At 38.9% G+C, this 22,483-nt stretch overlaps 1 protein-coding gene across 2 annotated transcripts; it reads left to right on the forward strand.

Moving 5' to 3' along the window:
- Positions 1-1,079: 1,079 nt before the first annotated feature.
- Positions 1,080-21,470, forward strand: CLNS1A (chloride nucleotide-sensitive channel 1A). Of its 2 annotated transcripts, none has more exons than XM_069564970.1 (7): positions 1,080-1,498; positions 7,871-8,007; positions 13,158-13,259; positions 14,602-14,709; positions 15,800-15,973; positions 18,996-19,085; positions 20,708-21,470. In XM_069564970.1, exons 1-6 carry the CDS (start codon positions 1,374-1,376, stop codon positions 19,061-19,063), a joined length of 714 nt encoding a protein of 237 aa, XP_069421071.1. In that variant the 5' UTR covers positions 1,080-1,373; the 3' UTR covers positions 19,064-19,085; positions 20,708-21,470. The 2 variants fall into 2 exon arrangements, with proteins under 2 accessions (XP_069421071.1, XP_069421072.1); XM_069564971.1 differs by having other exon boundaries at positions 1,285-1,498; positions 15,863-15,973.
- The last annotated feature ends 1,013 nt before the right edge of the window (positions 21,471-22,483 follow it).

The following is a 22,483-nucleotide window of genomic DNA, read 5'->3' on the forward strand; positions in this document are numbered from 1 at the left end:
CTGCAGAGGGCACAGTTTTTAATCCCTGCTTGGGAAACTAAGATACCTGCTTGCACTGCAGCACACCAAAGCAAAAACAAAAAAACACACCAAAATTCAACAGCTATTATCTCACAGTTTCTGTCCGTCCATGAATCTGACACAGTTTAGTTGGATTCCTCTGCCTCAGGATCGCTCCCAAACCTGCAGTCAAGTTGTCAGCCAGGGCTGCAGGCATGTCAAAGCATATAGGACCACAAAGTACATTTTAAAAATAAATGATGAAAAATCCATCAGATACTACTTGTGGTTACACTCTGTAACTTCCAAGGCTAAATTAGAAGAGGCCGTGCAGCTTATACCACTCTCTTTCTTGGGATGCTCAACGTCAAAACCCAGTTGCCAAGCTGTGAGGAAGCTCAGGCCACAGGGAAGGATCTCTCAGGATCTATTCCTACTACTTTCCACTAGTTCTCGTTTCAGCTCCATCTTCCCCATAAAGTTGTCACAGAGGAAATGAAGAAATAATAAGGGTAAAGAGAGGAGCCTGGCGGGCTACAGTCAGTAAGGTCGCAGAGTCGGACACAACTGGAGCGACTTAGCACGCACGCCTTGAACGGGGCTTGACACTTAATACCCGGTTACCATTAGCTACTTTTATGATTATTTTAAAAGTTTTTATTAGCTCTTAATACTTTTTCAGTGTCTAGTGAAGAAATAAAGAATTCCAAGTCGAATGGATTAATTCTTTTCCCCTCAGCGCCCCATATGCTTGCTGACACAACTAGCTTTTCACCCAGGGTTAATTACCTCTTTGCGCTCGTTTGCACATCTGATACCAGGGGATATGTGGCTCGTGTACTAGGACGGCGTTAGGACCTATACTGATGTCTGGGGCGTGGCTGTTGAGACATGAACAAGGCCTAGACGAGGCGGGCGCAGGTGAGAAGAGCCGAACCCACTTAGGTGACCGACTTGTAAATCAGTGTGGTCTCTCATTGCTATGCAACCTCAGGCAAGAGACTCCCTGCCTTACGGTTCCGTTTCCACTTCGGCAGAAAGAAGAAATTTATTATTTCCTGTGCTTCCTCTCTCACAAGGTTGCTGTGACGATCCTGAAGTAGGATGTGGGGAGAACACTCCGTTATTCCAAACCTGGAGCCTTAGAAATCCGAGGGAGAAGGGAAAGGCCGTAACCTGACAAACTCAGTTCTCTCAAGCCTGTGAGAGCTTGTCCTAGAACGTCTCATCTCTATGGTAGACGGGCTCGAATTCCGGGGCCGACTAAGTTACACTTCCGGGGGGAATTGCTACTGCTTCCGGGGCGGGACGCGGCGAAGGGTTTGCGGTGCCTCAGCCAGCTCCTGGCCGGTGTCTCAGCGCTCCTCGCAGTAATGAGCTTCCTCAGAAGTTTCCCGCCGCCCGGGTCGGCTGAGGGCCTACGGCAGCAGCAACCAGACACCGAGGCTGTGCTGAACGGGAAGGGCCTCGGCACCGGCACCCTTTACATCGCTGAAAGGTAGAGTCTCTGTTTCCAAGGGCTGGCTTCCTGCTCGCCTCGTCTCTGCCGGGCGCGGGCGGTGCGGAGTAGCGTGAGGGAGACTGAGACCTCTGAGGCCGTGGGGCGGGGGAGCGCGTGCCCCGCTTTGCCTTTGAGGTGCCTCTGCTGAGGAGAAGACTCGTGTGTTCCAGTGTCCTCTCCTCGGAGCCTTCATGTCTGTCTTCGTCAGACGGTGTTCGCCTCATTCATTGTGCTTTCTACCCACCTGTTTTCTGGAGGTCTGATGGGGTGCTGCTTCTTATTCAAGGTCTCAGGGTTTTGAGTTTCAGGACCTGAGTGAAGAAGAGTCATCGAAGTGCCTGCCTCGTCGGCGATCAGGAATGGGAGGTGTTGCCCTGGGTAGGATATGTAGGTTTAGAGCAAATTGTGCAGGATTTTAAAGCTTGGTTAAGGGGGTATAGGTTTTTTTCTGTAGGTATGAGTGGGGAGAGGAACACCTGCACCCCCACGCTGGTAGGGGTTGTATCCAGAGGAACCTAACTCTCATTTCCATTCCTAGAAGGAATTGCCCTTTTATTTGGGTACCTGGAGCAGTTTTTACTTTCATAGGCTTGTTTTACATGTTGAGATTGTAGACTAGAAGTTCTCATTTCCATGACATATGGTTCCATTCATCTTCAAGCCAACAGTCACACACTGAATCTTTTCCTGTCCTCCACTTCTCTCTTTATTCTGTATCAGTTTTGTCTGCAGTCAGAAAATTCCCTGCTTTTAAGAAGTCACATGATTATGTTGGACCCACACAGATAATCCAGGGTAATCTCTCTCTTTTCTTGTGACCTGATTAGTAACCTTAATTGCATACACAAAGTCCCTTCTTCCATGTAACATATTCACTGGTTTGACACCAGGAGATGTGAGAGTCATAGAGGCCAAATTTCTCCCTGCCACAGCAGGCACAAAAAGATGTAAAGAACCCCTTGCTTTCGAAGGAAATCTAGTCATTGAACAAAGCTTAGTTTTCTGGTCAGTCACAGATAGGAAATTTGGATGGGAGGAAGATCAAGTTTGGGGTAAGGTACAGATAATGGGTTTGGTCTGCAAATGTGGATTAGTTGCACATATGAGCATATTTCTTGGGAGAGTTGTGTTAAAGATGAATAGATTAGATACTTGAGAAGAAGAGAGGGCCAAGGATAGAACCTTGGGGACACATCTACACAAGTTATGTTATAGAAGGTGAAGGTGAAGTTGTTCAGTCGTGCTGGACTCTTTGCGACCCTATGGACAGTAGCCTGCACCAAGCTCCTCCGTCCATGGGATTTTCCAGGCAAGAGTACTGGGGTGGGTTGCCATTTCCTTCTCCAGGGAGTGTTCCCGACCCAGGGATCGAACCCAGGTCTCCCTCATTGTAGACAGATGCTTTACTGTCTGAGCCACCAGGGAAGAAGAGACTTGAGGAAAAAGAGAGGAGTGGTCAAATAAAATCAAATCTGAAAAGCAGTATTTGAGGGTATTGACAAGAAGATCTTCAGAGATCTTGCAAGGAGTGGAAGATCTCCTTTCTTTCAAGGAGTGGAAAGTGGAACACATATATTCTTAGCCCCTACACAATCCCCCTTTTCTCCATGGCTTCTCTGTGTACTGTCTCCTGTATAATATAAATCCTATTAGGGGAAGGTCCTATACTTGTTTTTTCATTTGGATAAATTTCAAAGGTAAAGAAAAGTTGCAAGTGTTGTAAATTAATAGCCATAGCTCCTTCACAGAGATTCATCAGTCGTTAACATTTGGCCACATTTATCTCTCTTTTTTCTGAGCTTTTTGAGTTGCAGACATGTCATCACTTCACCTATTAATACTTGTGCCAAAATCTAAGGATAAGGACATTCTCTTGTATAACCATAGTGAGGAAGTACAAACTCCTTTTAAGCTCTTAACTGTTTAAAAATTATTTATTTCAACTTTTTACTAACATCTTTTTTAAAAAGTATTTTTATAAAATATACATACAAAAATATGAATTATAAATAGATGGTTTTATATTTAACACCAGCATAGCACCTCAAGGTTAAGAGTAGAATATTATCAGTACCTTGGACACCATTTTTCATCCCTCTTTATTCATTACCTCTTTGGTTTCTTGCCCCTTTTTGTTCTTTCCCACCTAGCATTTCCAAATCTTTCTTTTTTTTTGGTCTGTGTTGGGTCTTCCTTGCTTTGCGCATGCTTTCTCTCATTGTGGTGAGCAGGGCTACTCTTTATTATGGTGTTCAGGCTTCTTGTTATGGAGCACAGGGCTCTAGGCACATGGCTTTCAGTAGTTGAGCATGTGGGCACCAGTAGTTGAGGCGCATAGGACAGGTCCGTGGCGTGTGAAATCTTCCTGGACCAGGGATCGAATCTGTGTCCCCTGCACTGGCAGGTGGATTCTTAGCAGGAAAGTCCCTGTGTCTTGACAGAGTCAAGATCTCAACAAACTGGGATTGCTTCATAGAGGATGTGATGAATGAAGATTGACAGTTAGCCAGGTAAATGAGGTGGGTCTAAGAGGAAACATTCTAATTAGAAGAAACAGGATGCTCAGAGGCAAGGATGAGAAACAATATTATGTGTGTGAGGATATATATTGTGTGTTCACACACACATACGCACAGTCAAGCAGTTCTTTTATCTGAGGGACCAATGGAGAAAGAGTGGAAACATAGTAAAGCTAGAGAAGGAGCTTCCCTGATACCTCAGTGGTAAAGAATCCGCCTGCCAATGCAAAGGACACAGATTCAATCCCTGATCCAGGAAGATCCCACATGCCACTAAGCTCCTGAGCCACAACTGTTGAGCCTGTGCTCTAGAGTCAGGGAGCGACAACTACTGAAGCCTGTGCGCCCTGGAACCGGTGCTCGGCAGCAAGAGAGGCCATCGCAATGAGAAACCCACGCACCACAGCTAGAGAAAAGCCTGTTCCGCAACAAAGACCCAGCACCACCAAAAATAAATAAATAAAGCTGGAGAAGGAGGGAGTCTTGTTCTTGAGCTTAGCTTATAGCCTAAAGGCATTGTGCAAACTACTTCAGTGTTTTAGGCAAAGAGGAACAGGGTCTGATTTGTTTTTAGGTAGTTTTTCAGATGTAGATTGAGAGATTTGGAACTCTTTTGGATTTATTTTCAAAGCTTAGTTTTTATAGGAATTTGACTTTTTGTCCAAATGAAGAAAGGAACAGAGGCATGAATCATTCAAATTAAATCATTTGAAACAAGTGAAATAAAATATTTAAATTAAAAATAGGTAACTTAAATTTATAAGTAATGCTCTTTTTTAGTTTATATTTATTCCCAAATAAATTTTAAGCCAGATAATTAAGCCAACCTAAATTCAAGATCTCTCTTACCTTTCTGTCCTTTTTCCCCATGCCAGGAATAAAGTACACTGTTAATTCTTGTGTGGAACCATTGGAGGATAGCACAACATTTCCTCTGTATCTTTACTAGCTTCCAGATTCTTGTTTTTCCCTTATGTGACTCATGGTTTCTTTGGGACTGGATATGTAGTTAGGGCTTCCCTGGTGGCTCAGACAGTAAAGACTACCTGCAATAGGAGAGACCTGGATTCGATCCCTGTGTTGGAAAGATCCCCTGGAGGAAGGCATGTCAACCCACCCCCGTGTTCTTGTCTGGAGAAGCCCCATGGACAGAGGAGCCTGGCGTCCATGGGGTTGCAAAGAGTTGGACACAACTGAGCAACTAAGCACAGCACAGGGTATAGTTAGATAGTTTGGTTTTGAAGGGCTTTTCTTCTAGAATATATGAGAAGAAAATAAGTAAAAAATCAGAACTTAATAATGAGAGTAAATGTTGCTTTTGAGTGAAACTGTCTTCTGTTCTGTTGAGTATATAATCCATGCTCCTATATAAGATTATGAGCGCTCCACGGGAAATGCTCTGGGAAGACAGCATTTGTTCTGCCAGCAGTAAGGAACTACAGAGCAGTAATTATGTGCTTTTTAAAGTGAAAGCCATAATTTACAGGCACTGAGTCTGTACTTGTTTTTCAGCTTTTCCATCTCCTAATTGAGTCATTAAAGAAAATTTTGTGGCTCTGGGTATTTCAAATCATTTTGGATACTGAAATTTGGAATACTCCTTTCTGAATTATGATAATGCCAGGGGATTTCTGAGGTGAGGAAAAAAGGAGTTTATTTGCTTTAAATAATATAGTTTTAATAAGGAACTGGCAGTACTTCTGTGATGCCTGAGCACTATTTCTTCTCCACATTAAGAGGAAAGCAGTAGAGGAAAGGCCCATAGAACACGTGCAATCTAACTACAATAATAAAATCTACTTCTTTGGACCCAATGGAATGAGTTATTCTAGAACTTTTACCACTTTAAAAAGCTTCCTAGTTTTTCATTTTCAATAAGCGTGTTGAAACCTTTCTCAATGACAGTGCTTTTTTTTTTTTGCCTTTTTTTCTGTTTTAGTGTACAGTTCCGTATGTTTTAGTGTGTTTACAGAGTTGTACAATTTTCACCATAATCTACTTCTGCCTTTGCTTTTATAAGTGAGAGTCAAGTGTTACACACTTGTTTTGTGCTATTAGCCATTGATTTCCTTTGGGGGATTGAGGTGTAAAGCTCAGCCTCCCCTTACATTGAGTATGAATGCTCTCAGACTGCTGCACTGTCATTGTTCCCACACAAGAAGTCCTAGGGTCTACTATTGTGTTTGTTTTTGCTTCCTTAGATATCAGACTGCCAGGCTTGTTACAGTTGTATAGAAATAGAAGATATGGGGTTTTTTTTGCATTAACTTCTTTTTAAAGTAAAAGCTTCATTGACCTAATTTACATAGCATGCAATCCATGTATTTAAATATATGTGTGTGTGTGTGTGTGTGTATAGGACTACCCTGGTGGCTCAGCAATAAAGAATCTGCCTGCAGTGCAGGAGCAGCAGGAGACACGGGTTCAGTTCCTGGGTGGGGAAGATCCCCTGGAGGAGGTCATGGCAACCCACTGTACTATTCTTGCCTGGAGAATTCCATGGACAAAGGAGCCTGATGGGCTACAGTCCATGGGATCACAAAGAGTCAGACGTGACTGAAGCGACTTGGCATGCATACATATAATATATATAACATACATAAATATGTTATATATTAATAAATAGGTATATATAACAGAGTTGTGCAGCCATCAACACAGTGTTATTTAGTTTTAATTTCTTACTTATTTTTTGGCCATGCTGCACAGCCTGTGGGATCTTAATTCCCCAACCAAGGATTGAATCTGGGCCCCAACACTGAAAGCACCAAGTCATAACCACTGGACTGCCAGGGAATTCCCAATTCCTGAATATAAGAATATTCAGGAATTTTAGAATATTTTCATTGTCCCCCAAAGAAACTGACACCCGTTAGCAGTCACTTTGTATTTTCCTCCAGCCCTGTGCAACCAGTATAGTGCATTAGCTTTTATTTTATTAACATTTTTGTGGTTTCTTAACCATCTTTTTTGAAACTTTTTTCCCTGCTAAATGGTGCAGTTCCAGATAGGTGAAGTATTACCAAAAAAGTCAACCAGTCCTTACTCAAAACTCAGTTACTGATTTTCCTGATTCTTTTCCTTTGTTAAAGCAATAAAATATTTGTATTGACCACTTTTGAGGGATAACTAGACATTGCTTATTTGTGGCTTTCTCCTTAAGTTGCAGAATAAATGAAAGGCTTCATAACGTCTGCTTTTCAATATGATGATTATTTTCCAGCTTGTGTTATTACAACCATTTCATGTGTATGTTATTTAATGTAGGATTAGTGGAGAAATTAGTGCTTCTTAGGTATTGCATATTTACATGCTAAGCACTGTGGCAGTGATTTTGAAGAATGTTAAAGCTTTGTCAAGTAACTCATGTTCTGTCCAATACATATAAAATTCATTACCACAGAGTTAGGTGCTCAGTAGTATATTGCTGAGCCTAAGTGCAGTTTAAGAAAAGAAGAGATCATTGCACTGGAATAATCGAAGAGAGGGTTTATGGAAAGACTGGGACTTACCCAGATGAAAAAGATTTGCCAAACCAAAGAAGATGCCTGAAGACATTTCAAATATAAAACAAGCATAAAAAGGCATAGAAACATACATGTGACTTAAGAAAAATAGCATTTCAAACCTGTTTGGATATTTAGATAGGGGAAAGTGAACTATAACAGAATTGTCTTAAAGAAATTAAATTCCTGCTGCAAATTTTCTTCTTTTAGGAAATTTCTAAACAATATGCTTGAATTTATTCACATATATATTAATATATGTCCAAGCTGAAGCTTTATAAACGTTAGGACATCAAATTAGGATTTAATTTCTTCAAATAATCCACTTAACACATATTTTTCAGCCGCCTGTCTTGGTTAGATGGCTCTGGATTAGGATTCTCTCTGGAATACCCCACCATTAGTTTGCATGCAGTATCCAGGGACCTAAACGCCTATCCGCGAGAGCATCTGTATGTTATGGTGAATGCCAAATTTGGAGGTATGTATGGTATAATTTAATCTTGAGCGTCCTTTGGCAGTATATTTCAAAAAGCAGTCACTGATGATAATCAGTGTAGTATTCAAGCCATTCACTTATTTTGGATAATACTTTCTTAAGCAAAATTTCAGCACAGTAAAATAATTTGCACACTGCCTTTTACTTTCTACATATTAATAGTTGCATTTAAAATTATTTAGCTGTTACGCATTTGCATTTCTTGTTTCTCCTCTTGAGTTTGTTGTTATTTCTCTGTGTAAAGGCATTTACCTTTAGCACCCTTAGAGGCTTGGATCCATATGCTTCCCTTCTAAGAGTTTAGGATAGAACCTGTCTTGTTTTGTTATAGAAATCGTTCTTAATGGTGGACATGTTGCCCTCTCCTGACATTTGGCAGTTATATTTTGTCATGGCATTTTTGTCACCACTAGAGGTGGAGAGGAGTGCTACTGGCATCTAGTTAGAGGCCAAGGATACTACTAAACATCCTGCAATTCCTAGGACAGGCTCCCACAACAGAGAATTGAATTAACCAGTCCAAATGTCAATATTATTGTCTCAAGATTGAGAAACCCTATGGTACAAGATTCCCACATCTTGCAGATGGAAGAAACAACAGAGTTGTAAAAATCTAGTGTGGTTGATGAAGAAGAAGTAAGAAAGATTTTTAAAACCCATTTTTTAGGCTCTCCATAGTGAATTTCCCTGAGAGCTCAGTTGGTAAAGAATTCGCCTTGAAAAAAAAAAAGAACCTACCTGCAATGCAGGAGACCCCGGTTTGATTCTTGGGGCAGGAAGGTCCCAGAAGAAGGGATAGGCTACCCACTCCAGTTTTCTTGAGCTTCCTTTGTGGCTCAGCTGGTAAAGAATCTGCCTGCAATATGGGAGACCTGGGTTTGATCCCTGGGTTGGGAAGATCCCTTGGAGAAGGGAAAGGCTACCTACTCTAGTATTCTGGCCTAGAGGATTCCATGGATTGTATAGTCCATGGGATCACAAGGAGTTGGACATGCCTGAGCCACTTTCACAATGAGTTTCAAGAATTCTGAGTGAGAAACAAGTTAGGCATGAAATAAAAACTTATGCTTGATTTTTTAAGTATAACTAAAGTTTATATAGTATATTAGTTTAATATGTTCATCCTTTGTGAGAATGAATAACTTTGGAGTTGAAAGACTATTGTTACATTTTAGTAAACTTTTGATTTCAAGATAGTGCTTTGCTTTTTGAAATAGCATGTAAGAAACAATGCCATGTATTTTCCTTTTGAGCTATTGCTCCTCCAATTTGGGATTTTAGTAAGGTTTCAGATATAAGATGAGCATTTATACTGTGTGACACTAATTATTTAATTTTAAGACTTTTGGCACACCCTGTTTCATTAAGTGATAATGACGATTTAGCGATTTGAAAATATTTTTGGTGTGAGATTTTAAAACTCTTGACATTGGGAAGCGTCCAGAGGTAGATAAAAATTTAGTGGAATTTGAAAGAGGGTAAGGAAAAGTCAACATTCAGAAAACTAAGATCATGGCATCTGGTCCAATCACTTCATGGGAAATAGATGTGGAAACAGTGTCAGACTTTATTTTGGGGGGCTCCAAAATCACTGCAGATGGTGACTACAGCCATGAAATTAAAAGACGCTTACTCCTTGGAAGAAAAGTTATGACCAACCTAGAGAGCATATTCAAAAGCAGAGACATTACTTTGCCGACTAAGGTCCTCTAGTCAGGGCTATGGTTTTTCCAGTGATCATGTATGTATGTGAGAGTTGGACTGTGAAGAAAGCTGAGTGCCGAAGAACTGATGCTTTTGAACTGTGATGTTGGAGAAGACTCTTGAGAGTCCCTTGGACTGCAAGGAGATCCAACCAGTCCATTCTGAAGGAGATCGGTCCTGGGTGTTCTTTGGAAGAACTGATGCTAAAGCTGAAGCTCCAGTACTTTGGCCACCTCATGCGAAGAGTTGACTCATTGGAAAAGACTCTGATGCTGGGAGGGATTGAGGGCAGGAGGAGAAGGGGATGACAGAGGATGAGATGGCTGGATGGCATCACTGACTCGATGGACGTGAGTTTGAGTGAATTCCGGGAGATGGTGATAGACAGGGAGGCCTGGCGTGCTGCAATTCATGGGGTCGCAGAGTCAGACACGACTGAGCAACTGAACTGAACTGAACTGAAGGAAAAGTAAAAAACTGTTGACCTTGTGTTGTAGTGAGACTTCCAGATGAGGTGGCCGTGGACACAAAGTTCACTTCCCATCTAAGTATCTGCAACTATGATTTTATAACCAAGAGTTTATATGCCATGTTTAGTTGAAAGCTTTCATTCATTCATTCATATATAGACATGAAATTTTATTTATTTCTATTTATTTTTATTATTTATTTATTTATTTGGCCACGCTACAAGGCTCATAGGATCTTAGTTGCTCGGCCAGGGATGGAATGCAAGGTCCTGGCAGTGAGAGCCTGAGTCCTAACCACTGGACTGCCAGGGAATCCACCCTCCCTGTGCCACCCCTCCAACCCCCGCCCTTTCTTTTGCCATTCATTTGTAGATGTGAAATTTTAGAGATATCTTGTTAGTCAGTTTTAAATTCTGGTGTGACACGCTCATAAGTAGTGTAGAGCATTGGCATTGGACAAAGGTGTATGTCAGAAAATAGAGAGGTAGGGTTTGAATAAAGCTAGCTAAAAGGAAAAGCACACTGAATAAGAAAACTATGTCATTAACTTGGTAGGCAAGTCATTTTCATCTCTCTGAGCTTCCATTTTATCCAGAATAATTAGGGCATTATAGTAATTTTTGGTTTTTAAACCTGGCTGCACACTAGAAACACCTTGGAAACTTGTTAAAAATACAAATTTTGGGAGTCCCAAACCTGGGTAATAAGGATTCGGTAGGTTTGGGGTAGGTATTTTAAGCATTTATTCTATATGATTATCTTCTTGAGATAGATGGAATTAAAACTCTTACTAAAATAAGTAAAACTTTTCTGTCTTACTAGGGAATAGTTTTTTTCCATCACCTTTATTTTAATACTTCTCCATTTCTGTTTATCTGGAACTGCACTTTTATAAGTTGCACAGATGTGGATCCTGTTTTTCTAGCCTTTGGTCCTCTTGTCCTGATTCTTCAATATATATATATATTTTTTTTTCCTGTTTGGCTTACCTCCATTAACCACTAAAGTAGACCATCAGCTTATTGTTGAGAACATTAGATTATTTTTTAAATAACTAAAAAAATACATTCCCATTCCTAAAATTTTAGAAACGTTTAAGGAGACAGACTATGGTGGTCACTACTGTGATCTAGTACTAGATGATTAATGTTTGCATAGTGGTGTTTTTTTCCTAATTGTAAAAATGCTATATTACATTTCTCTTTATTGCCTTTAGATAGATACCTATAGATATATAAAAGAAGATGTTAATAGTGGTTTATTTCTAGGGAGAGGACTGGAGGGGTAGGGACTTTTTACTTTGAATCCATCTTGACTCTTTCCATTATTTTTGTACCAGCTTCAATTTATGGTTTGAAAAGTGATGTCCAGTCAGTTATAGAACAATAGTTACAGTATGATACCATTTTTTAAAATGCATTGAAAAAGTTTGGTAGTACCATAATGTATTCAACTACTAAGAAGTTTTTAGAACTGTCCAGTATTTTTGTATTTTACTATTTTACAGAAGACAAATTTCTTTTATGTAACAATTTAATAACATCAGAAACAGGACAGAAAAGTTCTATTATATCTGTTACTTAAAGTTGCTAATAGTAGCCATTTAAAATTTTGTGTTTTTCGCTTATCTGTATTTTTTCATTATTCAGTGAACTTGCGTGATTTATAAAAATAAAAGTTAAAAAATATAGTGGGTACCCCTTATTAAAAAGCTCTCAACATATATTGTCAGCTTGCTTTCCAGAAAGTATATACTTTGAATGCCTTTCTACTTTATCTCCATCTATATGGAGAATTAACATTTTTTCAAAATGGCAGCTGTAATATGCTAAACAGAAGTTGTATTTTTAAGATGATTTGTTGAACATGTTTTGGTGGTTTGGGGGTCTGTTTTATTCACCTTTTTAAAAAAACATTATGAAATAATTCATATGTTGAAAAGTTCAGAATAATTAAAAAAAATTTTATTATGTAATATCCAATGTGAATTCTAACATTTTTTCATAATTAGTCTAAAAGAAATAAAATTATATTAATACTACGGAAATTTGTTTTTATATCCCTCCCCATTTCATTCCTAATTCTGTCTCCAGAGTTTTTCTTAAAGATGATGCGTGTCCTTCCTGTCTATGCTTTTAGATTTTTACTGAGTATATATATACACCCTTAAGCAATATAATGGTTCTCTTTTACATTTAAAACTTTAATGCAAATGCTATTATATATATTCTCCAATGAGCTCTTTTACTCAATTATGTTTTAAAATTCCTTCATTTTGATACATATAAATCACATTCATTTTCAGATATTATCTACTGAACATAATACAATCAAGCTACAATACGTCTATTTCCTTTTTTTAATTAACATTTATTTCTTATATTTTCTATAGTACATAAAGTACTTCAGGGAACATTCATGTACCTAGATGAGTTGCTGGGTAATAGGATATATACATCAGGAGTGATTTTAGCAGTTTCCATTTTGACCAACAGGATGTGCTAGTTCTCTTTATTGAACATTTGTAGCTTTTTCTTGCCAATAGACTTTATTAATTTATCTTTTGAGTCAGTTAATTTTTATGGGCCTTAGATTTCTTATCTGTAAGTTGTTGATGATGAATCACAGTGGTTTACAGACTGCTCCTGAACCCATTGTTTCATGGTGGAATAAACAGACATGACAGTGGAACTCTAATTGTTAGAGGTCTGACTCTCTGGGTTTCCTCACCCCCTACCATGATGTTGGGGCTTGGTATCCCTAGAACTTCAAGTACAGTGTGACTAGACCAGAGAGACTATCCAGAGTCTTTTTTTAGCTCTAAAATAATGTTTTATAATTGGGAGTAAAAAAAATGTAATATTTAGATGTATTGTTAAACATCCTTTAAGAAATACTTTTAAGATTTTATTTTTAAACATAAACATCATTAAAAAGCTTTTTTTATACCGTTTCTAGAAGAATCAAAAGAATTGGTTGCTGATGAAGAGGAGGAAGATAGTGATGATGACATTGAACCTATTGCTGAGTTTAGATTTGTGCCTAGTGATAAATCAGCATGTGAGTATCCTGTAGAACATTTGATTTTTTCCCCTTTTAAGTACCAAGCATTCTTTCTATCCCCTGCCCCCGTCTCACACACACACACACCTTCATCCTCATTTGTTGTTATTGTTTCTTGTTTTAAGAAGAAAAACTTAGCTTCTTGTCGCTAAGTTGTATCTGAATCTTTTGTGACCCCATGGACTGTAGCCTACCAGGCTCATCTGTCCATGGGATTTCCCAGGTAAGAATACTGGAGTGGGTTGCCATTTCCTTCTCCAGAGTATCTTGCCAATCTGGGGATCGAACCCATGTCTCCTGCACTGGCAGATGGATTCTTCACCACTGAGCCACCAGGGAAGCCCTCACTCTCATTACCTCTGTTCTGTTGCTTTTTCTTCATTTTAGCATCTGTAGTATCATTGAGGACCAGATGCCTATTAATATAAACATTGTGAATGAAGTGAGTATAGTAGATACCATGTCACTGGTGTGTTTTGTGAATGGAGGGACCTGTTATTTATGGACTTGGTGCTGTTGACTGTGAATCTCACTGAATAGAGGACAGAGGGCTCATGGCAGTTCTGAAGTGGATGATGCCAGGACAACTGGAAAGAGCGCTGCCTTGAGGGCCTTCACCCTGATGCCAGCAGTCTGACCAGGACTCTGATGCTTTTTCTTGGAAAATCCAAGGCATGAAGAGATTTCAGTAATATTTCAAAAAGAGGTCTTATTATTAATATTTTGTGGCTTGTCCATTGCTGTCAAGATTGATTTTCCTTGAAATTTGGCATATTTTGTAAATACTGTGACCCTAGTATACCTCTTCAGAGAAGGCAATGGCACCCCAACTCCAGTACTGTTGCCTGGAAAATCCCATGGGCGGAGGAGCCTGGTGAGCTGCAGTCCATGGTGTCACTACGAGTCGGACACGACTGAGTGACTTCACCTTCACTTTTCACTTTCATGCATTGGAGAAGGAAATGGCAACCCACTCCAGTGTTCTTGCCTGGAGAATCCCACAGATGGGGGAGCCTGGTGGGCTGCCGTCTATGGAGTCACACAGAGTCGGACACGGCTGAAGCAACTTAGCAGCAGCAGCAGCAGCAATATACCTCTTAGAGAAGGAAATGGCAACCCACTCCAGTATTCCTGCCTGGAGAATCCCATGGACAGAGGAGTCTGACAGGCTACAGTCCTTGGGGTCGCAAGAGTTGGACACAACTTAGCAACTAAATCACCACCAATATACCTCTCGTCTACTCATTAAATTTATTTGCCCTGATGGTTGTCTTATTTGATTTTTATTGTACATTAATCAGAAAAAAAATAATGAGAAATTTTAAATTTACTTGTTCAGTGGAGGCAATGTTCACTGCAATGTGTGAGTGCCAGGCTTTGCATCCAGATCCTGAGGATGAAGATTCAGATGATTACGATGGAGATGAATATGATGTGGAAGCCCATGGTTAGTGAAGTGGATTTTTTTGAGTGTTTGTGTATGTATTTAAAACGTTTATGTATGTGTGTTTCATTTTAAACATGTATAGAGTATGGGATTATAATTCTTTTATATCTCTTAAGTATCCATGTAACTTAGTTTTTAATAAAAGTGAGTGGCACAATTCATGTCTCAGCCAAGTTAGAAAATGTTACAGGCGTCCCAAGCTTGAGGGCAAAACATAGAAATACATTTTCTTCCCCCCTCTGGGGGAAGAAAATAGAAATAAACGGAAGGAAAGACTGATAAGATAGTGGGTAGTTGGGAGAATCGTTTTAAGTTGATGAAGTTGCTCCCAGAAAACAAGCCTTCTCTCTCCACTGCTTGGAACCTGTATCATCTACATCTTTAATGTATTCCATCAACCACCTCATTGCCAAGGTGATGTCTTTTTCCCAGAACCATACTTCATTTATCTAAGATTATCTCCCTTTACCTCCCCAGAGCAAAATATAGTCACTAGCTTTGTATGGAGTCTTGTTACTTGAGGTGTCTGCTGATTTCTTCTCTTTTCTCATGGATACCAGTTTGGCTCCCTAAAGCTGTTGCCTCCATATGTACCACCTCCTGGCCAGAGACAGACTCATTTCTGGGATTCTGCTTTATATACATCTAAATACATTCTCATCTTTGCTGAAGTTTCAGGGTAATTTAATTTTTAAATCCTGTTTGTATTTTCCAGAATTTCTGGTTTTTTTAAAGCAGGATGCATTTTAATCAGGAAAAAACACTCATGTAAAATTCCTACTTTGGGATAAAACTCTGTAATCTTAGGAGCACCCTCTTTTCCTTCTAGTCCCTGGACATTTGCTTCTTTTGGAATTGCTATATACTTGCTTGTTATCTCTTAGAATCCCTTCTCATCTTAGAGAGTAAAGACATTTTCTGTTTATCTTTGTCTTCAGTAGATGGCTGATGTGTGTATGTTGAATAAATGTTGCGTGTTTTCCTTGAAGCCTTTTTTCACTGTACCTTATCTTCAGTAGATGCATTATTGATTGTCTTTTTTTTCCCCCTAATTGTTCTATAATGGCTTAAAAGCTTTTAATTTATTTAGAACAAGGGCAGGGGGACATCCCTACATTTTATACCTATGAAGAAGGATTATCCCATTTAACAGCAGAAGGCCAAGCCACACTGGAGAGATTGGAAGGAATGCTTTCTCAGTCTGTGAGCAGCCAGTATAACATGGCTGGAGTCCGGACAGAAGATTCAATAAGAGATTATGAAGGTGAGTACTCAGAATTAATTCTTGATAGTGTAGGAAGCAAATGTAGAATTACGTAGAATAGGAACTATATGTAAGTTTTAAAATCTGTAGGTTTTGTATTCTTTTGATTCCACCTTTATCATTTGTTCCCCCCAGTCTAATACTGAGTGCTATGGATTTTTCCTTTAAATGACTTTTCAGATCTCCTTGCTATAACTACTGCTATGCTCCAAACATAGGTCCTTTTTTCCTCACACTGGATTTATAGTAGGAAATTTTTTGCTTCACATCATTCTTTCCTCCACCTCACTGTGCCTTATTTATCTTCTGAGAACACTCTGTGTCACCGATATTCACCATATAAGTTCTCTCGGACTCTGGAGAGGCACCTCTGTCTTTGCACCACTTGTCTCCAGTCTTGTTCCTACTACCCTCAAGAAAACATTTAGGTAGTGTTCCTATGTGTCAAATCCTGATGGAAGCACGTTATATGTATTTATACATTTAATTCTTCCAAGAACCCTCTGGTAGATGATGTTGTTTAGCCGCTTTAGTCGTGTCTGACTCTGCGACCCCATGGACTGTAGCCCGCTGGTCTCCTCAGTCCATGGGATTTCAGGCAAGAATACTGGAGTGGGTTGCCATTTCCTTCTCCACAGTAGATGCTGTTACGATCCCCATTTTATAGATGAAGAAACTAAGGCACAGAAAGGTCACATACCTAGCTTGCAGTCAAATAGCTAATAAGCGGTAAGGGGATTAAGTAAGCTAATGTGTAAAAACAATCTGCCAGATACTGTTACGAGCATTTCTTGCATCCTCTATGTATTCAGTTCGGTATTTTGTGTTGTTACAGAATCTTAACACTTCTAATTTTTAGTGATGCAGAATGTTCTTAAAGAGGGTTTTCATAGTTTTTCTTTTATTGATATTTAAGTTTCTCTCAGAATGTTGTGATCATTATCTCCATGCACATAGCTTTCTGACCTGAGGGTCCTGAAGTTCTGGGATATTTAATTTGGAATTAGGCTTGGGTCACGTTACTGTTGGTTGTGTCTCCTCTCCATTTTAAGCCCTACATGGTAAGCCTCTAACATAGGCTTTAGGGTTAGCTGACTCGGGTGATCTCTAGTGCTGTACCAAAATCTTAGCTGGAAGAATTCAAGATACTCCTTTTTTTTATTATAGTGATTAGCTGAAGAGTACCCTTGGACATTAAAAAACCTTTCATCACTGAAGGCTTTTTGTTGTTTTTAATTATAGAGCTTTTTATTTAATGCTTTATAGCAACTGACTTTAAGGTCACAAACACTTGTTGCTAAAGTGAGATAATTGGACTTGTATTCCTAAGCTTCACTGACGTATTGAGTTGCCTATACATAAAACTTCTTCAGCTTAAACCATTCTCTGTCTTCTTAAATTCTGGGTACCCACATCACTCTTTTTTCCACTTATTAAATTTGACTTGTGCAATTTCTTTTTTTAAATTTATTTTTAAAATAATATATTCATGGTATTTAACATGATATTCTGATAAATCCATAGTGAAATTTCTGCTGGTGGCATTTCAGTGCTTCATGTGTTTGTTTATGTAAGAGGTGTTTGTTGAGCTACTGTGGCAGGTAGAGAGAATACAGGAGTGCCTAAGGAAGATGCAGTTAATATCTATCAATGGCATTCTAGTGGAGAGAAAAAGAAATTAACTAGTTAGGTAGTTACAGTACATTGTGATACAACATTGAGATAAAGGGGAAGCTTGAGGAACTATGGAATCAGAGGCTGGACAGTCAGGGAGAGATTCAAACCTCATGGAGTAAGTGACATTTAAGCCAAAGTCTGAAGATAAATAAAAATGAACCAAGTGAAGAGGGATTACATACAGTTTGGGGAGAGAGGCAGGTCAGGGAGTCAGTCATGTGTGAAGGATCAAGAGACCATTCAGCTTTGTGGAACTGAAAGTTCATTGTATCTGGAATTCTTGAGTGTGATGGGTAGCTATTATGGCAACAGATAAAGGTGGAATAGTGAACTGGACTGTATAGTAAAGGAACTTGAAAGCTGTGTTAAAGAATTTCAACCTGTGTTTAAGTCAGTGGGAAGCCATTGAAGAATTTTAGTTTGATTAGTGTTTTAGAAGATGACTCTGGCTGTGATACAAAAAATTAATTGCAGAGGGAAATACTAGAGGAAAGAAGAGAAACCCTGTTAAGTAGCTTATGATTTAAATTAGATGAGAGATAGTGGCCTAGGGAGTGGCAGTAATGTCAAAAGACTGAACAAATTTGAGAGGTATTTAAGAGATAGAAGCAGCAGAAGTTAGAGATATGGTAGGGGTTTCTGGGTAGGGCAAGTAAGAAGTATCCTTCTGGACAGGGATGTATTTTCTATGTGGAAAGGTGAGTTAATTTTATATAAGTGTTTCATTTGTATGTCCTGCTGAATGTCCAGGTGGTGGGGTGCCAATGGGCTGTGGGCAGAAGCCAGTTTGTGGTGGGCTAAAGAGTTGAGCGTGAGTGGGAGGTATAGAAGTGGCGAAAGCAGCTTTAGACAGCTCTTTCCAGAGGGCTTTTTTTGGTTGTTGGTTCTCCCCCATCTTTTTTTTTTTTTTTCAATGAGACTAAAAAAACGGATAAGTAAGAATCTCACTTTACTTATTTATTTCAGTCTTTTCTACTGAATTATGTTGTAAACTTAGTACTTCATGCTTTAGAAAAAGAAGTTGCACAGAGAAGCATCTAGCACAGCTCTGTGAAGAGTGAAAAATGGATGCTTGCTGCATTTGAAAGTCCCTGCCTGGAGTTCTTGCAGTGCTGAGATTGAGAGTTGCAAAGTGAAAGTTAAATACACAGACTAATTTTAACTTGGCCTAAATCCCCAGGTGGCATTTTTCTTAAGTCTGTTCCTTGGCAGTTTTAATTGTCAAGAGAAAGAAATAGCAACTCTTACCAGCAGAGGACGCTAGCTTCCTTCTGGTTGAAATCTAAGCTGACTTCACTATCGGAAGTGCTTAGTAGACTTGCTCAGTGGTTAATTTTTTCTTCAGATGGGATGGAGGTAGATACTACACCAACAGTTGCTGGACAGTTTGAGGATGCAGATGTTGATCACTGAAAATGATGGATGCTGCTTTAGGGTGAGTATTTTCTCCCTTGTCACTGAACATGAAAATCATGTGAAACAATTGATTTTTATTTTCAGATTTGAGGAGAACTCTAACAAATTAGCAGCTGTGGGGAAATGTTTTTTAATCCATTTATGAAATTACTTGAAACTATGTAGTTTTTGCCCCTAAGAAATCAAGATCTGCCAGCATGGTAATGTTCAGGTTAACATTTACTGAGCACTTACTAGCTGCCAAGCACTTTGCTAGCCATTTGAGAGTACATGGAAGGATAAGACGCTGATCTTCAGTGAGTCAAGAGAAGGACATTACCCTTTGTTCAAAAGCAGAGATCTCCCTGGTTGACTCATGTGGGAGCAGCAGAACTTGAGGTCATGTCCTGCTTTGCTCTTGAGTCAACTTTTCCTTCCCGCTTACGATGTTTGAAACCTTAGCATCTCATCAAAAACACAAAACAGAGATTTGCTGCAATAATTCACAAAGCAGATTATTGCCTTTGTGAATATAACATCTTATAGTAACCATGAATTGTGCTAATGGATCTCAGCTTTCCTCTCAGCTGCTGCCAGTGGAACTATTAGAAAATAACCTTCAAATTTCTGTAATTTATGTCTCTTTATTTACTTCTGTCATTGGTAGCCATATCATCTAAAATCAGCAGTGTCTCCTCTACAGTTAGCTTAAAGTATGTGTTAACATTGTTGGAGCTCTGTTAATGTTAATTTTCAGATTTCACAGTTCTGGATATCAGTATTTCACTATTGAAATAATACTTTATGGGAAATCTTTCAGTACCAATATGTCTTCTTCCCTTATTGCTGAGATTCTTACTATCACATTCTTTAGAGTATATGGATTTTTTTCAGTAATTTTTACTAAAACTGGAAAACAGATTTTTTGATCTGGCTTTAACATATTTCTTCTTGAAAAGGGACTATTCAAAGAATACCAACTTCTCTATTAATAAGATGGAGAAACGTATTTGGTATGTCACTAATGGTTACACAAATGGAATGTTGGAGCATTTTTCTGGTGAGAATTCTTAGGATTCTTTGTAGTACAATTTTTATGATGAAATAACTGTAAAATAGCCACAACTTTCTAATGAACTGATAATTTGTTCTATGTTCATTTTGTGCTATAGCTGGAGCAAAGAGATTTTTATTCATAAAGTTTATGCAAGTTCTTCATCTGGATAATGAATTAATTATCCTGCATTAATCTTAATTAATGAATTAATTTTAATTCCAAACAATGTCTGTAAATTTTTAATCATTTAAAATTACATTTGCCTTTGAGGAGAGAATAAGAAATAATTTGAGTATGTAGGCAGGTATTAAAAATTTCAATATAATGAAACTAGGACCTCTTGATGCATAAGATAGAGTTGGGGGGAGGCACATGAGTGCTGGAATCATAGCTCCACCACATTACCAGCTCTGTGCCTTCAGGCAAGGAGTATAAATTCTAAAATTCTCAGTTTCCCCTTCTGAAAAATGAAGATGATAGTAACTACCTGGCAGGATTATTGCAAAGATTGAAATATAATATATGTAAGTCCTCTGGCACTCCTGACTAGGCATTTAATAAATAATAGCTATTAGTATAAACACTGTAAACCTTTTGTTTTTCAGATTCTGCTCATAACTGTAGGAGAGAACTTGGTGCCTCTTCCACTGTGGAGTGGGTGTTGATGAAAGTCTTTTTCTTTCTCCAAAACTTAGCTGAACCAGTTCTTTCTTGAGACAGAGTATACTGAGACAAGAAGCTGTCACCAGCACAAGAAACTATGACCTTTATTAACAAAGGTGAATTAACTTAACCAGAAGGGTATTTGTAGTTTATGATTTACCCCAAACTGTTGTGTCTAGGTGTACTCTCTGAGTAGGCCTATGATTCCCACCTTCTCTATATGCATCCTCAAAACCTAGCAGGATTAAGTGGTGGAAATGCATTGGCGTTTGAAGGTGTAGGTAGACTGCGTGGGAAAGAGAGGCTGAATCTAAGCTATACTCCTTAGGGCCTACAGATACCCTTAACTCCTTAAAAAAGAAAAACAGAGGTCTCAGAGAAATCCTAATCTCTGCACTTTCCATAAGGATAAAGATCTTTTTACTAACTGGGGACCCAGGTCAGTTAACTCTAGAGAGCCTCTTCAGAAACAGCCCAGCCACACGTACTACCACTAACACAAGTGCTCCTGCCTAGCCTTTGCTCCTTTCACCAAGTTTCATCAGTCTGTTCTGTTATAACCGCTTAGCTTGTATCCTTTCATTGCCAGCCTCTCAGGTCAGTTTCTGTTAAAGAACAAGCAGAATTGGGATGAAGTTCTCAAAGTATTTCAGATAATTGTTTTGTCTTTGTGATAGCTTAACAAATAAATTTAGGTTTTCTATATTATTGTGCTCTCATTCTTGACTAAAACTATTAATGAGAAACAGTTTGTAAAAAATTAGTGTTTTGATAAAAAACGAGATTCTTGTTGGTCTTTGACTTTTGCTGAGAACATGAACATGGAATAAGAAACGTATAGGGCTTCTGAGGGACAGGGCAAGGTCATAAAACATTGCAGAGCTGCTTCCATTTGAACCAGGAGTGGCTTCTCATAGCATACTTTTCAGCTCTCAGTTTTCAGAGATACCTATCAGGCTGATTTATAATTACAGGTTTATACCTGGACTTTATGACCAAAACAATAGGTTAGAAAAGCTCTTTGCAATTACCTAATTAGTGACTAAACTAGTTTGTCACCACTAAACCCAGTGTTCTTTTCAGCGCTTTTACTTGGTTTCTCTCGTCTTGCATGGTAGACTGGAAAAACTAATATTCTTTCTTCTGAGCAGACTCTCATAAATACTGAATTTGTTAAAACAAGCAAGTAAAAAGGCCACTTTTTACAGACTTTCTCCGTACTGTCCTGGGTTCTTCATATGCGCTGTGTATAATATTCTTAATCACCTTATGAAGTATAGGTGCTTTTATGATCCCACTTTAGAGATGAGGAGACAGTTACAGAGAGAGGTAAAGTAACATTTAAGGTCATATAGATAGGGAGCTGTGATTTTTAAGCCTGTGCTCCCAAATACCATACAGCCTTACCGTCTACCAGCAGCTGAAAGGAAGCACATTTTCTCTTTACTGCAGGGTTTTCAGTGTTAAAATTTCAGTGGATAGCACAGGAAGTTCCCAAATTTCTCTGCTAACAGTCTCAGTAGCACTCGTGATTCTGTCCTAGACATTTGTCCATTCTGCAGTAAGCAGTCCATGTATCTCATGGGCTCTTCCTAGAAGTTCTATTTGAATTGCTTTTTAAAGTCATGCTTACATGAAACATGTAGTGAAACATTTAGTGCTCTTTGATAACATGCTGACAAAATGTTGAGATCATGTGCACTGTGTTTCCTGTAGGC

Source organism: Ovis canadensis, chromosome 21, assembly GCF_042477335.2.
Source record: "Ovis canadensis isolate MfBH-ARS-UI-01 breed Bighorn chromosome 21, ARS-UI_OviCan_v2, whole genome shotgun sequence".
In the NCBI taxonomy this organism is placed as follows: domain Eukaryota; kingdom Metazoa; phylum Chordata; class Mammalia; order Artiodactyla; family Bovidae; genus Ovis; species Ovis canadensis.